This window comes from Ochotona princeps, chromosome 2 (genome assembly GCF_030435755.1).
Source record: "Ochotona princeps isolate mOchPri1 chromosome 2, mOchPri1.hap1, whole genome shotgun sequence".
NCBI lineage: Eukaryota > Metazoa > Chordata > Mammalia > Lagomorpha > Ochotonidae > Ochotona > Ochotona princeps.
Window position 1 is genome coordinate 52168861 of NC_080833.1, and position 16909 is coordinate 52185769.

Consider the following 16909-nt stretch of genomic DNA (forward strand, 5'->3'; position numbering starts at 1 on the left):
AGCTAAGAAGCTAGAATCAGGAGTTGAGCTGGAATTCAAATTTAGATAATACAATATACAACGAAGGCATCTGAACTGCCATGCCAAACAGCTCATTTTACTTCACTTATTTTTTATTTTAATTTTTATTTTACATTTTGAATTTTACGGTACAATTCTGTAGATTCCAAACAGCTCATGTTAATTTCCTTTCCTCTGCTCTTCTTCCTACAGGAAATCAACTCCATCTTCCATCTTCATGGTAATCATGCCATGGAATAGTTTTATAACTGTAATTCAACTGTTAGATTCAAACAACTCATAAGGTGTATTCTCCTTTTTTGTATCTTCCTGGAAGTAATTGCTTACTGGACAGATTTTGGACTGGCTGCTACTTTCTTCATTCTACGCAAAAGGGCAATTCTCAAAAACATACTGAATCCCTCTTAAACTGCTAACTAGATTTTCACTGCTACTGATAATTTTTTTTTAATCTTTCATGCATGTTCAAATTCTACTTTGCTTCCCTAGGATATTATTACTGATTGTTTGTCTCCCTAGTCTTTAATATCATCTTGGTATCCTTTCACTAATTTATTTATGAAAACTAACAATCTCTCATTTCTTTTAAACTGTTCGCAGAAATTATTTCCCAAGATTATGGTATAAAATTTCAAAACTATTGATGTTCTTCCTCTCAAGTTGGTGAGTAAAATATCATATTTGGTTGCCACTCATTTCTTACAAATCACCATTGCTTTATTAAAGAGATTTGCCCCTGGCTAGACCAAATTGGATCAAATCCTTTATTCTATTATAATGAATCTTCAAACCACTTAGATAGAGATAGAGGAACTGTATCAGAAACCAGTGACTCCTGTCAGGTTCATGCATTCTTATTTGACCAAATTCTGTATTATAGCCAAAGACTATTATCGTTCAACTTTAGCAAACTGAAATATTGGTCCTCCTTGAATTAACTTTCTTTTTCATTCATTGGTACAATAAATATTCAGTATTTTTTTTCTGCAACCAATAATTTTAGAGTGTCTGGGTTGATCCTCTAAATATAGTTTTATTTTTAAATTAGCTATCCTTTTTAAGAATGTTTGTTCTCATCTATCTGAATGATAAAATGACAGATAGAGCAAGAATGAGATTATCTTCCATATGTTGGTTTGAATGCCTACAACAGCCAGGGCAGGACTAGGCCAAATTCAGAAGATAGAAATTTCATCTGGGCCCGGCGGCATTGCCTAGCAGCTAAAGTCCTCGCCTTGAACGCGCCAGGTTCCCATATGGGTGCCGGTTGTGGTCCTGCCCCTCCACTTCCCATCCAACTCCCTGCTTGTGGCCTGGGAAAGCAGTCAAGGACGGCCCCAAATCTTGGCACCCTGCACCCACGTGGGAGACCTGGAAGAGGTTCCAGGTTCCTGGCTTTGGATTGGTGTAGCACCGGCCATTGCGCTCACTTGGGGAGTGAAACATCGGACGGAAGATCTTCTTCTCTATCTCTCCTCTCTGTATATCTGACTTTGTAATAAAAATAAATAAATCTTAAAAAAAAAAAAAGAAATTTCACCTGGGTTTCCCACATGAGTGACAGAAACCCAAATACTTGGGTCATCAGTTCTGGCCTCCCAGGCATCTTAGCAGGAAGCTGAATTAGAAATGGAGTAGCTGAACATGAACAGCATCAGCACTGTTTTGGGATGTCAGCATTTCAAGGGGCAACTTACTGCCACAACATTGCAAGGCACCATGATGCCAGCTCTGCTAAGATACTTTTAAAGAGAAACTGTAATGCAGTTGGTCTGACCCATTAGAAAGTGGTCCAAGATCTGACATTTTTTGACAGCCTTAGCTCACTGACAAAAATATCAGTGTTTTTTAACATATGCTAACCATGAAGATCTTCTTTTCTCTTAAACCAAGTCAGAAAACTCAGAATGTTCAATGCATTTTTCTAATTTGTTTGGAAAGGTCTCGTTGTAAAAATCAATAATTATTTTTCCGTAGAACTAAAATTAGATTCTTTAAACAAAATTCCATGGGAGACAGTGGATGTATTCATGAATTACATTTTTAGTTCCTCCTATGTTAATTTCCTGACTTTCTGAATTGACTTTTAAAACTACTTTTCCGAAATAATTCTGCAGTAGTTTAGGCTTTTCGTATTTTGATTATTTTATATTATTTTGTGTTTTTATTTTCAAAGACAGTTTCATCATTTTCACTTTCTTACGTACTAAGCTCTGCAGATGTATTCTCAAGAGAGAACTAAAAAGAGCAAAGAGAACCAGTGATTAAACCAGTGCTTCTAATTAATATTTATTGATGCAGGTTGGCAAGTATTGTTTCACATGTTGCTATCCCATAGAGATATGCAAGAAGGGGAGACAGATGAGGGAAGTGGATGAAAGAAGCCCAGTGATTTCTTACAGATTCCCTAGCATGCAAGCATGGCTCTCTGCAGCAGTAGCTGGAGTGGAAGAAACAAAAACTGTAACAGCTCTGATCAATGGTCTCTAAAGATCCTGACTTCCCTCCTTTTTGGAACTTTCAACCATGGACAGATGTCTTCCTTTCCAGGCTGTGAGGCAAGGACTTTGTCTATTTACTGCCCTACAGCATCTAGTATGGTAAGCATTCTATAAATAATTGACTATCAAGGAATAGAATAAAAAAGACCTAGTCCAAAGAGTATACATTCCTAGTTCCAAGTGAAATATGCCCATCTTTCAGATTTATCTGCCTTCTTCTCAGCAGACTCCATAATTCATCACTGTTGGAAAGTTAATTAACTCAGTCACCTCATCTTCTGCCACATAGGTATCCTTCTAATGTGTACTCTTAATTTCCCTATTTGTTTTTATCTGCCTCGGTGTAGGCCATAGGCGTTAGGGAAAAAATGTGCATCAGTATCAACAGTCAATATTTAGAAGTTCTGTCCATTTTTCTGCTGAGGCCCAGTGCTATTCAACTCTTCTTACGTGACAGTTTAATGAACATTCTGTCTTCCACAAATTATTATGCAAAATAATGGTCTACCCCAATCTCCACTTCCCTCATATTGAAAGGGGAAAGCAGCAGAGGATGTCCTAAGTACTTGGGCCCCTGCATGCAATGGAAGACCCAAAAGAGGATCCTGGCTCCTAGCTTCAGTCTGACTCAGCTTTGGTGATTGTGGTCATTTAGGGAGTGATTCACTGTACAGAACACATCTCTTTCTCAAATAAATCAGTTTTTTAAAAAATGGTTGCTGGCATGTGAGCCTTCCATGATTTTTTAAGATCCCTCATTCTGTCAACTTCACTGTGTTCTCACCTCTAATCCAGTCAGGTACTGGTTAAGCATTACATTCCCAGACAAAGTATCATTTCTCCACTAACATAATTTGAAATTTTCCTCAATTTCCCCCTACACTGGTCTTTCATGCAGAGGGTGGGCAAACTGGGCTTAATGCATACTGAAATCAAGCCACCATATTTAATGGCAAAACACTTGACAGGTAAGGCATTTTGATTTTTAAGAAAGAATATTTCATTGTAATATAAACTATTAGTTTTCTTTTTAAAGATTTATTTTTATTTGAAAGGCATATTTTACAGACAGAGAAGTAGAGACACAAAGAGAGATCTTCTAGCCACTGGTTCACTCCCCAAAGGGCCAATATGACTGCAGGTAAGCCAGACTTAAAGCAAGAGCTTCTTCCAGGTCTCACCTGTGGGTGCAGGACCCCAAGGACTTGGCCCACCCTCCTCTGCTTTTCCAGGCCATAAGCAGAGAGCTGGATCAGAAGTGGAACAGCTGGGACATGAACCAGTGCCCATATGGGATGCTGGTGTTGGCAGGTGGCAAATTAGCAAGCTATACCACTGTGCCAGCCCCTAAAGTATTAACTTTTACAAATAAATGGCTACTCTTAAATTATTACTTTAACCAATATGTCCCTTATCCTGCAAAATACATATAAATTATTTCAAAAACCAACTTACTCATCATTGTCTTTTGGTGTAGATTCCTTTCTTTCCATCAAATTGAGGTGATTGAACTTTCTTCTCTTTCCTAAATGTGTACAAGGAACACAAAACCAAAAGAGAAAATGTCAATTTTTAAGTGCAATTTAGACTGGGAATTTTCAAATAGAAAATAAAAAGGTAAACAAATATAAGCCAGGAAAAGGAAAACGTGTGCTATTTTATCCTTTCCTGTTCTAATTTTCCATTCATAATATTACATAGAAAACCTTTTGAACAATATTTTCATGAGCCTTGGTATATCAAAGAGAAATTGAGAGGAATGCAATCTGAACATAATTAGATTAAAATATATTAGTAAACTTTACTAAATAATGCATGCTTTAGTCAAACATTTATATTTTAATATTTATAATAAGACTATATTGTATTTCAGTTTGTATTATTTAACTTCACCCCCAAAGTTAGCAAAAAACTCTTGTGACATAATTAAGACCAATTTGGGGACTTGCTGCAATGGTTCTGTGGCTAAAATCCTTGCCTTGGAAGCACCGGGATCCCATATGGATGCCAGTTTGTGTCCCAGTTGCTCCACTTCCCATCCAGCTCCCTGCTTGTGGCCTGGGAAAGCAGTGGAGGATGGCTCAAAATCCTTGGGACCCTGCAACCATGTAGGAGACCCAGAAGCTCCTGGCTCCTGGCTTCAGATCAGCTCAGCTCCAGCCATTGCAGTCACCTGGGGAGTGAACCAGTGGATGGAAGATTTTCTGTTTCTCCTCTCTGTATATCTGCCTTTCCAATAAAAAGAAATACATCTTTTCTTTTAAAGACCAATTTGGTTTAAGGAGTAAGTATGCCTATTTTTAAAATTAATTTTCAAAATCAATGAGATATTAAAAAATAAAATTTTCATATACTTACAGTGTGCATCATGATATACTGATTTATGTGTAAGTTACAGAATGTCTAGAAGAAGCTAAACTGTTCCCACTCCAGGATTTTGGTATAGTGGATAAAGCCACAGCCTGCACTGTTGGGTTCCCATACTGGACTAGTTTGCTTCTCTGTGCTCTGCTTTGGATCCAGCCCTTGCTAACGGCTTTAGAAGAGCAATGGAAGATGCTCCAAGTGCTTGGGTTTCTGCCTTCCATGTGCAGCGCTGGATGATGCGCCTGGCTCCTGGCTTTGGCCTGCCCAGCACCGGCCGTTTGCAGCCAGCGGGGAGAGACTTAGAAGGTGGAAGATCTCTGCATGTTTCTCCTTCTCTCTGTAACTTTGGTTTTCAAATACTTATCAATACTTTGTGATAAAAACATTTAAAATCTATTTATTTGAAATTTTCAAGTATATAACATATTGTTATTAATTACAGTCACCCTATTACACAGATTTTCCAAAGTTACTACTCTAGCAATTTTCCCCCTGTGACCACATCTTCCTGGTCCCCTCCTTACAGCCGGTCTACTCCGTGAGTTTGACTCTTTAGATTCTACATGTATGTGAGATCATCAGCATTTGTTTTCCTCTTCCTGGTTAACTTCACTAGCATCTTTCAGGTTCATCATGTTGTCACAAATGGCAGGATTCCCCTCATTCTCAGGGCTAACTAATGTTCTGTGATATGTGCCATTAATAGGAACTACTTTTAAAAAGTTTAAAGCGATATTTTCATGCTATATTTTTACATAGTCCCATTTGTTTAACCTCTGTCACTGGGAGTATTATTAGTCACTGCTTTTAAAGATTTTTTTTTTTATCAAAAAGGCAGATTTACAGAGAGAAGAGATAGAAAAATCTTCCATTCTCTGGTTTACTCCCCAAGTGACCCCAACAGTTGGAGCTGACCCATAAGCTAGGAGCCAGGAGCTTCTTCCAGGTCTCTCATGTGGGTGCAGGGTCCTAAGGCTCATAGGCCATCCTCCACTGCTTTCCCAGGCCATTGCATGGGAAGAGGGAACAGCAGAGACGTGAAGTGGAGCCCACATGGGATGCCAGTGCTTGAAGGAGGAGGATTAGCCAATTGAGCCATTGTGCTGGCCCCTTTTCATTGCTTTTATTATTTAACTAAAAGTTGCCTGATATAATGTGTCACAAAAAATTATAGCTTGCATTCTTTTCAACAGCATAACATGAGACACTTATTTAATTTTTAATCTTCTATTAGAGAAATTCTAAAAAGGAAAAACAAACTTTATCAAAAAAAAAAAAATCACTATGCTATAATCCCAGGTCACTAACTAGCCTTGAATGTACTGAGGCTAGTCATAACACTATATTATAAAAATGAACCAGAATTTATCTTTACTGTCTCCTTGTCACTTTTGATGAAGACTCTTTGCATGCCTGGTTATTTCCTGAAGAGACTGACATGTGCCAATGGAGTGACTGGATTGGAGATATCACTTTTAGAGACCATTGTTCAGTATTGCCAGTTTGCTCTTTCTCTCAAGCAGCTTATGAATATAGTGTCCACTTTAATATGTGAAAAGTGATACCACTGTTTTAGCATGAAATTCTCTGATCTTAATGAAATTAATGTGTTTGTGTCATGGATTTTTACTTTCTTAGACTTCTCAAACTTTCCCTTGCTAGTTTGAAATTTTTATATGTTAAAAACTACTTGTTTCTCAAGAAAAGTAAAAAAAGTTAAATTTCATATTTTATTAAACACAATATACCTAAAACATGTAATTTTAACATGTAATCAATATAACTTTCTATACTTCTGCTGTTTTTTTTGGAATCTGCTACACAGTCACATCGTTTCTCAGTTCCGGCTAGTTAGACTCCAAATGCTCGGGTTCACATATACTGGACAGTCACACAGTTCTAGGTAACAATGCAGAAGGATGCATCATTTCCAGATGAAACCAAATACACAGGTAATTCAAGGCAATTTAATTTTCTAAATGTAATTTGACATATTAAGAAATACATTATTGTCTAACATACACTTTATAATTTGAGCCTTCGTTCATTTTTATTCCATTTCTATTTTTTGCTCCTTTTTCTAGGAGAAAAGCTCACTTTTTCCCCCTTTTTTTTTCTTAATCTTATTTTTGATGTTGACACAGTTGAGAAGGCTGCATGCTCAGGTAAAGTGTATTTTTCTGGGGATGGTATGGTGTGGTAGGTTAAGGCATGGCCGTTGACACTAGCATTCCATAGGAGCACAGGTTTGAGTCCTGGCTGCTCCACTTCGTATCCAGCTCTCTGCCAACTTGCCTGGGAAAGCAGGGGACGATGGCCCAAGCACATGGGTCCCCGCAACCCATAGGGGAGACCTTGATGGAGTTCCAGGCTCCAGCTTCAGGCCTTGCCCAGCCCTGAGGGTTATGGGTATCTGGGAGAGAACCACACGATGGAAGATGTCTCCACCTCCTCCTCTTCATAACTTTCAAAGCAATCTGTTTTAAAAACTGTTCTGTTTTGTGGTACTTATAATTTGAGTAAACTATAAAAAAGTGATTAATAGCTTTCCTCACTGTTACTTCAATTTTTAATTTTTTAATTTTAAAAAATTTTAATTTTTTAATTTTTAAAATGTCCTCATGGTTCATTTAATAAAGGACATCTTAATTTCCTTTCTCAGAAGAAAATTTTATTATGACTAAAGCATTACCTCAAAAATATCCTTTTAATTGCATAAAGAAAATTTTATGACTTAGAAATTTTGCTAAAGCACTAGTTACTTTCTGGTCTTCAATATTTACCTAGCCTACATCCTTAAATTGTGAACAAAGTAAATTAATACATTAAAAGTTTATTTAGGAAATGTAGGGGAAAACAACTTTCAGAAATCTATTTCAATCTGGTAAGTTAAGAAAAGCTGAAAATAGGGCCCGGCGGCGTGGCCTAGCGGCTAAAGTCCTCGCCTTGAAAGCCTCGGGATCCCATATGGGCGCCGGTTCTAATCCCGGCAGCTCCACTTCCCATCCAGCTCCCTGCTTGTGGCCTGGGACAGCAGTTGAGGACGGCCCAATGCATTGGGACCCTGCATCCGTGTGGGAGACCCGGAAGGAGGTTCCTGATTCCCGGCATCGGATCGGCACGCATCGGCCCGTTGCGGCTCACTTGGGGAATGAATCATCGGACGGAAGATCTTCCTCTCTGTCTCTCCTCCTCTGTGTATATCTGGCTGTAATAAAATGAACAAATCTTTAAAAAAAAAGCTGAAAATATATCTGTTCTGTAGAAGAATAAAAAGAAAACTCAAGTCAAATCTTTATTTCAGTAAGTCTTTATCCAAAAGTTAATATTAATTTCCTGAATTTTTATTATACTATCAGCATTAAAAAATCTAATGACTCTACTTCCTTAATTTGTGATTCAGTGTCACACTTCAGGACCTGCAATCAGTCACGTTAGGTAAGAAATAACCAGGAATATTTTGTGGTTCTATCAGATGTTTGATGCCTAGATACACATTTTTATTTGTGTAAATGAATTAGTCAAATATCCCATTGTGAAATATATGGACCAATATTAATCTCAATCTTCTCATGAAAGAACTTAAGTTTTTAAATACTTTTTAACTGATACATGGGGACTTTAATATCTTTCAGAATAATAATCTGATCAGCTACAAATGATTGTTGAATAGTATCATTTATCATTTAAAGTTTTTCAATTGCTTACTAATGAGTTTTCTTTATCGCATTCCATTCTGTCATAAAAAAAAACATACACTAATGGGCTGTGAAGTCTATATAGGGCATATGCATAAAACTGAGCAAGAAAAGAAAAGTCAAAAAACAATTGTGGGGGGCCTGGCGCAATAGCCTAGTGGCTAAAGTCCTCGCCTTGCAACTGCTGGGATCCCACAGGGGCGCCGGTTTGTATCCCAGCTGCTCTGCTTGTCTTTCAGCTCTCTGCTTATGGCCTGGGAAAGCAGTGGAAGATGGCCCAAAGCCTCAGGACCCTGCATTCTCACGGGAGACCCAGAAGAAGCTCCTGGCACCTGGATTCAGATTGGCTCAGTTCTGGCCATTGTGGCCACTTGGGGAGTGAACCAGTGAATGAAGATCCTTTTTTCTGTCTCTACTTGTCTCTGTAAATCGGACTGTCCATTTTAAAAAAAAAATGAGACGTGGTGTAATAGCCTAGCGACTAAATTCTCACCCCGCACACGCTGGGATCCTATATGGGTGCCAGTCCATGTCCTAGCTGCTCCACTTCCATCCAGCTCTGTGCTTGTGGCGTGGGAAATCAATGGAGGATGACCCAAAGCTTTGGGACCCTCCACCTGTATGAAAGACACCGAGGAGGCTCCTGGTTCCTGCCTCCTGGCTTCAGATCAGCTCAGCTCCAGCCACTGTAGCTACCCGCGGAGCAAACTAGCAGATGGAAGAGCTTTCTCCTTCTCTCTGTAGATCTGACTTTCCAATAAAAATAAAATAAACCTATGAAAAACAACAACAACTGTGTACTTGATTGTAAGCCCAATTTCACAAAATATTGGTGAATTTTGACTATGCTCAGAGTCATAGTTGAACTTTCTGATAAGGCTCCAGAGTCCTTTTCCTAATGAAGATAGCTTTCAACGGATCATAAGGTTTAGAAGCACAATCAATGATTATGATGATAATGGCTGACACACAGTATTTATTAGGGCCAACCACTATTTCAAACATGTTACATATAATGGCTAATTAATCTACACAACTCTAGGTAGTCACTCTTGTTCTGATTTTATTTCACCTTTTTAAAGGCTCTTTTATTTATTTGAAAGGCTGAGTGTGTGTGTATGTGTGTGTGTGCGCAAATGAAGGGACAGGGAGAAAGTTCTTCATTCTGCTGAGGTGCCCCTGAATGGCCACAAGGTCTCGGGCTGGGCTAGGCTGAAGCCAGGAGCTTGGAGCTCCATCCCACTCTCCCACAGGGCAGCAGGACCCATCCCCCGATGCTTTCCTAGGCACATCAGTACAGAGTTCCATGAAAAGCAGAGCGGCTGGGACGCCAATATTATGGGATGCCACGAGGCAGCTAGAGGCTTAACCCTCTGTCTTCAATCCCAGCCCTCCACCCCTCAGAGAACCAGCTTTTCATTGCACTGCTGTTATTATTGCTCAGTTTCTATTTAATAACTTGTGATCAAACTTTTGCTAATTTCTTCTACTTTTCTGGCTCCTTCTGTTGTTCTTTATTACTCTTTATTTGTGGAATGCTAAGTACATTAGTCTTCAATAATTCTTCCTTTTAAAATATTCACATTTTACAGGCATACATGTTCTAATAGGAACTGCTTCGGTATAATTTAGGTTTAAATTTTTTCCCTGAGGGCTGGTGTTGTGGCATTGAAAACTGTGCCACTGTTTGCCAAACTATAATTTCATATTGGAGTGCTGGTTTGAATTCCGGATGTCCTAATTCCTGTGCAGCCTCCTGTTAACATACTTGGGAAGGCAGAGGACAGTGGTCACGGATTTGAACCCTTGCCACCCAAAAGTGAAAAAAAAGAAAATTTCCTCTAAATGCTGACATGTTTCATCATTCAAATCTAAATACTTTATACTTCCCATCATAATTTTTTTATTGATGAATTATTTTAGAAATTTGTGGTTTTAAACGTACAGGGTAAAAAATCTGTAGCGGTGACTTTTCATTGATTCCTAATTACATAAACTTCTGGTTAGAGAATGTGATCTGTATGTCAGCAAGTTCTGGTACAGTAATTCCTGACTCCAAGATTAGTTACATTTTTGTGAAAATTCTACATATGCTTTACCATAGGTTGGGTCTTTCTCTTCCTGCTTTTACACTGTCTATGTCTTGCCTAACTTCATGTGCTTAGTTTCTGGAAAGAAGCACTTTGACATCTCCTGCTGTGACTATGGACTGGTGCTCCTCCTGCTTCCCTGCCACATGTGAGCACTGCGCTGCATGCTAGGCTGGCACACACCTGGCCCTCAGCACTCTTTTTTTCCAGAGATGAATCTCCTTTCTTTTTCCCCTCCTACTCTTCATTCCTTTCCTCATCTCTTGTTTCTTGATGTTCTTTATAAATGACTCGCTTTGTAAAGAGCTAATGTCTGCTTTATTTATTTTTTTGTTTTGATTTAATTGACCTTGGTCTTTTCTTAAAGTCTAAATGATAATGATATTAGGGGTTTAAATACATTCTGAAGACACTATGTGTCAGGCACTGCTCCATGTGTTTTCTGAGCATTATTTTATTTAACGCTCACAACGACACTGAGGCAGGTGTATTAGGTTTTATTTCATATTTTTTAAACATGTGCAAGAGGACATGTGAGGATGAGCACTGAAATGATTACAAACATCAGAACCTGCTGCAGGACTCTAGATGAAATGATCTTGTTTTATGATTTCTATAGATGAGACACGCATTTTATAGAATAGTACAGTTTAATGCTGGACTAGAGTAACTCAGTGTGATTACCTTGGAGGTCCAAAAAAGCAGATTCTTGGCAGTACCTCACAAATCCCGGCTGACTTTTTAAGAAGGGGCTTATTTAGGACTGTAATTTGATCATTATTCACATAAATGTCAGCTGAAACCATGTGATCAACCTTTTTATGGGAACAAGGAGCATTCCCTTAAGTCCATATTTAATTTCAATATGAATTGAGTACAGATGAACATAAAATCTATTAACATTAACAAAAGATAATTTCTAAGGCATTCGTTTTTAGACTAAAAAAAGGATACAGATAAAGAGAAAACGAAATGGAACTTAAAAATGTGTAATCATACACTTTATAGACATAAACCTAATAGTAATAGCTTTAAGATAACAATCATTTGATTAAACCAAAATGAGTTTAAATTCTCACTATGTGTTTCATGCTTAGTAACCAATAATTGCCAAATAATAACATGTGACTTGGATAAGTATAACACATCAAAGTATATTTTATTAAATTTAAGTCTATTCAGAATTTTATAGTATAGAAACTGAAATGTGGGCCCGGCACGGTAGCCTAGTAGCTAAAGTTCTCTCTTTGCATGCTCTGGGATCCCCTATGGGTACCGGTTCTAATCCCGGCAGCCCCGCTTCCCGTCCAGCTCCCTGCTTGTGGTCTGGGAAAGCAGTCGAGGATGGCCTAAAGCCTTGGGACCCTGCACCTACGTAGGAGACCCAGAAGAGGCTCTAGGCTCCTGGCTTCGGATAGGCGCAGTTCCGGCTGTTGTGGCCCCTTGGGGAGTGAATCATTGGATGGAAGATTTTCCCCTCTGTCTCTCCTCCTCTCTGTGTATCTGACTTTGTGATAAAAGTAAATCTTCGAAAACAAACCCACACATCTATGAAAAGAAGTGTTTTTAAAATGAACATTTTAGCAACAAACTACAATGAATATATACCACCAAAACTAAACTAGTAATATTTAAAAGAATTTTATATTAAAATACTAGCTTTTTCTAATGGAAAATCCCATAAATCTTCTGCATTTGAAACAGTATTAAAAAGGAAGTATAGAAAAAAAGGCAAGCTATATGAAAACACACTAAATGTTACTAAAACGAAATGGACAACATTGATAAAAATAACATTTAGAAGTATTCCCCTTAAATTGCAGTGCAGCAGTAGCTGACTTATGTGCCCTTTAATTTATGCCCACGATGGATAGCCTGTTAAGGGGCATATGTGTAACCATTATAATTGATAGTAGCTGAAGGCAGACAGGTCATAATTTCTATTTAATGGATGGGCCAGATGGGAACAAAGTCCGCCAAAGCATTTTAAAGTAAATGCCAAGAAAGTTTACACTGGTGTCCAAAATCATACTTACCTTGTAGCCTTTTCTATGTTCAATTCTTTGATTAAAATATTTAGCTGCAGCAAAATCTATATATTACTAAATCAAAATTTTGATTCAACCAATTACTAGAAAAACTTGAAGGTAAGTGGAAAAGAATGTTCAACTAACCATTCGATGGCTCATTTCTGGGCTCTTCCTTAGCACTTGCGGGAGAAGGAAATGGGCTCATCTGACAAGTGCCAGTTGTTGGCGAGTAACTCGCTGTCCTTGCGATCCTTGAAGGATTAGATGACTGAAAAGAAATATTAATTGGGGGACAGAAGCAGTTGACTTAGGTCTTTGAAAATGCCTTTAAAATTCCAAATAATATCCATTTTTTCTCTTATCACCTTTAAAGTGAACATTAGTCTTTCAAATTAGGTGTATATCTCAAGCCTTTACAATAACTTTATTGATAATCTGTGAAATTATAAAAAAGTGTAACTGTGGTCAGAGAGGCATTTTCCAATGAGTTTAGATTTTGCTAATTGTCCAGTTACCGCCTTGCTTTTGTCTTCAGCAGAACTTGAAGTACACTGGGGAGCAGCACTGGAAGTGGAACAACCAGGACTCAAACTGACATGCATATGGGATATCGGCTCTGCGAAGAGCAGTTTAAGGTGTGCTCAGCAGCACCCACCAGACCGAAGCATGTTTCTACTCCCCTAAGTTTTCTTCTTTAACTGTGTTTAAAGATTTTTATTTGAAAGGCAGACTTATGCAGAGAAGAGAGACAGAGTGAGGCCCTACGTTTTCTTTCCCTCAAGATTTTTTCCATGGACTTCGTTGTCCTCTTTAAAGATGCTTTACAAAGAAAACTAATCTAGAATCCATCTAAGGACCTGCATTCTGCTGTCCCCTTAACTTTGAAAAAACCGGCCTACACTTAACCTTTTGTAAGATCAAACCATGTACAGCATAGAATTTCAGCAAGAATTTTCTGTCTAAAAAACAAAACACCAATATGCTCTGTGTAGTTTCAAACAGGTGTGTGACATTCTCCTTTAATACTGCTCACAAATTGTAGCTCATTTTGTCTTTGTGCATAGCGTGTATTCTATGAAACAGATTTCTGCATTTTATTGTTTTTTTTTAACCTATTGTAAGCAATCTATGAAGTATTAATTAAGGGTTCCTTCAGGATGAAATGTGGGATACAAAGACTCAGTCAAGAGACTACTGGAACTCATAAGAGACTTTGGCAGAGTAGCAGGATACAAAATTAATGAACACAAATCGATGGCACTAGTGTACGCAAATAATTCCATGGCTGAGAAAAAAACTGTAAGTACAGTCCCCTTTAAAATAGAGGAGAAGAATCTTAAATACCTCGGAATTAAGCTAACTAAATATGTGAAAGACCTCTACAATAAAAACGATAAATCATTTAAAAAAAGAAATAGAAGATGATCTTGAAAAATGGAGAACCAGAGCCCGGCGGCGTGGCCTAGCGGCTGAAGTCCTCGCCTCGAACGCCCCGGGAGCCCATGTGGGCGCCGGTTCTTTTTTTTTTAAAAAAAAAAAAAACGTATTTTTATTGCATTTCTTTTTTTTTAATTAATTACATTGCATTATGTGATACAATTTTTATGCACTGGGATTCCCCCCTCCCCTCCCCACACCCTCCCCCCACAGTGTATTGCTCCACCTTGTTGCCTTTCCATAGTTCAAATTCAGTTGACATTCTTTCACTGGAGGTTTTGACCAATCATAAAGTCCAGCATCTTATTGTCCTGGTAAGTTCAATGGCTTCTTGGTGAGACCATCTCTGGTCTGAAGGTAGAGCCGGCAGAGTATCATCCCAATCAATTAAAAGCCCCAACATAATATTTCCAACCATTTACAACATTATGGCATTAATTGACATGGTATTGATTAACCAATATGTTAATAGGAAAATGCAGGTTCTCGACCACAACCTGTGACTTTTTCATAGACATTTCAATTTTGGTTTATATTCAACCGTGTTCTATACGCCTTAAAATGGCTTAGATTGCTATTCAGCTGTCTCATGCGTATTTTAATTTTAGTCTTTAGCAGTTTATAGCATTGAAGCACGTTTTCGCTGAACCTGGCTGTTTTTCAGGTGGTCTAACTCTATAATTCTAACAGGATATATGTCAACAGTTTAGGTGAGCATGTTTAGGAGGGGTATGCAGAGAAATCTTCCATACCCCAGTGAGGAGTAACTAATCTTTGTGTCCCACCCAGTGAGTTATAAGTGCATCCCCGCTGGCCGTTTCCTGTCTGTTTCTAAGCTTTCCTTGTTGTTTTGAGGGGTTTCTGGAGCGCTCCTGATGGTTATTACGAGAGGGGGTGGGGACCCAAAATTGGAAGCAGGCAAGGACCAGAGAAAGCTCCTCTCCCTAGTCCCGAAGGAAGTTTACTGTTTTTCTGTTTCTGCGGACCGCTCAGGGATCCTGGTTGTTGTTCCAATGACCTTGGATCCTGCAAGGCAGGATTTGGGCTTCTTCCATCCCATGTGGTAGATCCAATTGGGGGTGGGTGACCTCAGAGTTCTTGGTCTCCGAAGGCAGTCCATTTCCCCATGGTCTCCTTGGCAGTAGGGATGTAGTCCTCGGTGCTCATACTGATAGTCCTTGGTGAGGATTGGGCACCGGTTCTAATCCCGGCAGCTCCACTTCCCATCCAGCTCCCTAACTGTGTGGCCTGGGAAAGCAGTCGAGGACAGCCCAACGCACTGGGACACTGCACCCGCGTGGGAGACCTGGAAGAGGTTCCAGGTTCCCGGCTTCGGATCGGCGCAGCACCGGCCCGTTGCGGCTCACTTGGGGAGTGAATCATCGGACAGAAGATCTTCCTCTCTGTCTCTCCTCCTCTCTCTGTATATCTGACTTTATAATAAAAATAAATCTTTAAAAAAAAAAAAAAAAAGAAAAATGGAGAACCTTACCATGCTCCTGGATTGGCAGAATCCACATTATCAAAATGACCATATTACCAAAAGCAATATACAGATTCAACACAACCCCAAACAAAATCCTAACAACATTCTTCTCAGAAATAGAAAAGATGATGCAAAAGTTCATCTGGAATCACAAAAGACCACAAATAGCTAACGCTATCCTGAAAAACAGAAATCAAGCTGGAAGAATCACAATTCCAGATCTCCTGACATACTACAGAGCAGTGGTTATCAAAACAGTCTGGGGCCAGGTGGCGTGGCCTAGCGGCTAAAGTCCTCGCCTTGAAAGCCCCGGGATCCCATATGGGCGCCGGTTCTAATCCCGGCGGCTCCACTTCCCATCCAGCTCCCTAACTGTGTGGCCTGGGAGAGCAGTCGAGGACGGCCCAATGCACTGGGACACTGCACCCGCGTGGGAGACCCGGAAGAGGTTCCAGGTTCCCGGCTTCGGATCTGCGCGCATCGGCCCGTTGCAGCTCACTTGGGGAGAGAAACATCGGACAGAAGATCTTCCTCTCTGTCTCTCCTCCTCTCTCTGTATATCTGACTTTGTAATAAAAATAAATCTTAAAAAAAAAAAAAACAGTCTGGTACTGGTACAGAAACAGAGAAGATGATCAGTGGAACAGAATAGAAACAACCAGAAGGAAGCCCACACATATACAGTCAACTAATGTTTGACAAGAAAACTGAAAACAATCCAGGCAAAAATCCTGAAGTATTGACCAGTATTTCTGGAAAATTGAAACCAGTAGGCACTGGAAAAGAATTTTATAGCATAGCCAAGCTGAATTCATCTCAGGGAACAAATGCTGGCTCAATATAAAAAATTATCAGTGTAACACAACATATTAAAAGAACAAAGAAAACACATAATGATCTCAAAGAATGCAGAAAAAGCATTTGATAAAATCAACTTCCTTTCATGGTAAAAGAAAAATACTCAACAGACTAGGACTAGAACTTGCTCATTCTGAAAAAGGTTATCTGTGAAAGACCTATCGCTAACACAGTCAGTGGTGAAAAAGCAGATTTATTCCCTCTAAGGTGAGGAAAAAGACAAAAATGTCTGTTCTTGCCCACTTCTATTTAACATGTTCTGGAAATTCTGGCCAGAGCTATGGAGAAGAAAAAGAAACACAAGGCATCAGACTGCAAAAAAGAAATTAAATTCTCTTTACTTTTAGCTGACCTTTTGTGTAGAGCAGCCCAAACAACCCACCGAAAACATTTATTAGAGCTAATAAATATTCAGCCAAGT

General features: G+C 39.0%; 1 protein-coding gene across 3 annotated transcripts in view; it reads right to left on the bottom strand.

The window, feature by feature from the left end:
* The window catches only part of ITGB3BP (integrin subunit beta 3 binding protein), a 55751-nt gene that overhangs the window by 18419 nt on the left and 20423 nt on the right, over positions 1-16909 (bottom strand). For all 3 annotated transcript variants that reach the window (XM_058657512.1, XM_058657519.1, XM_058657522.1), the window contains 2 exons: positions 12852-12975; positions 3978-4047 (listed from right to left, as the gene is read on the bottom strand). In XM_058657512.1, coding sequence (XP_058513495.1) covers positions 3978-4047; positions 12852-12975 — 194 coding nt within the window. The remainder of the gene's footprint in view (positions 1-3977; positions 4048-12851; positions 12976-16909) is intronic.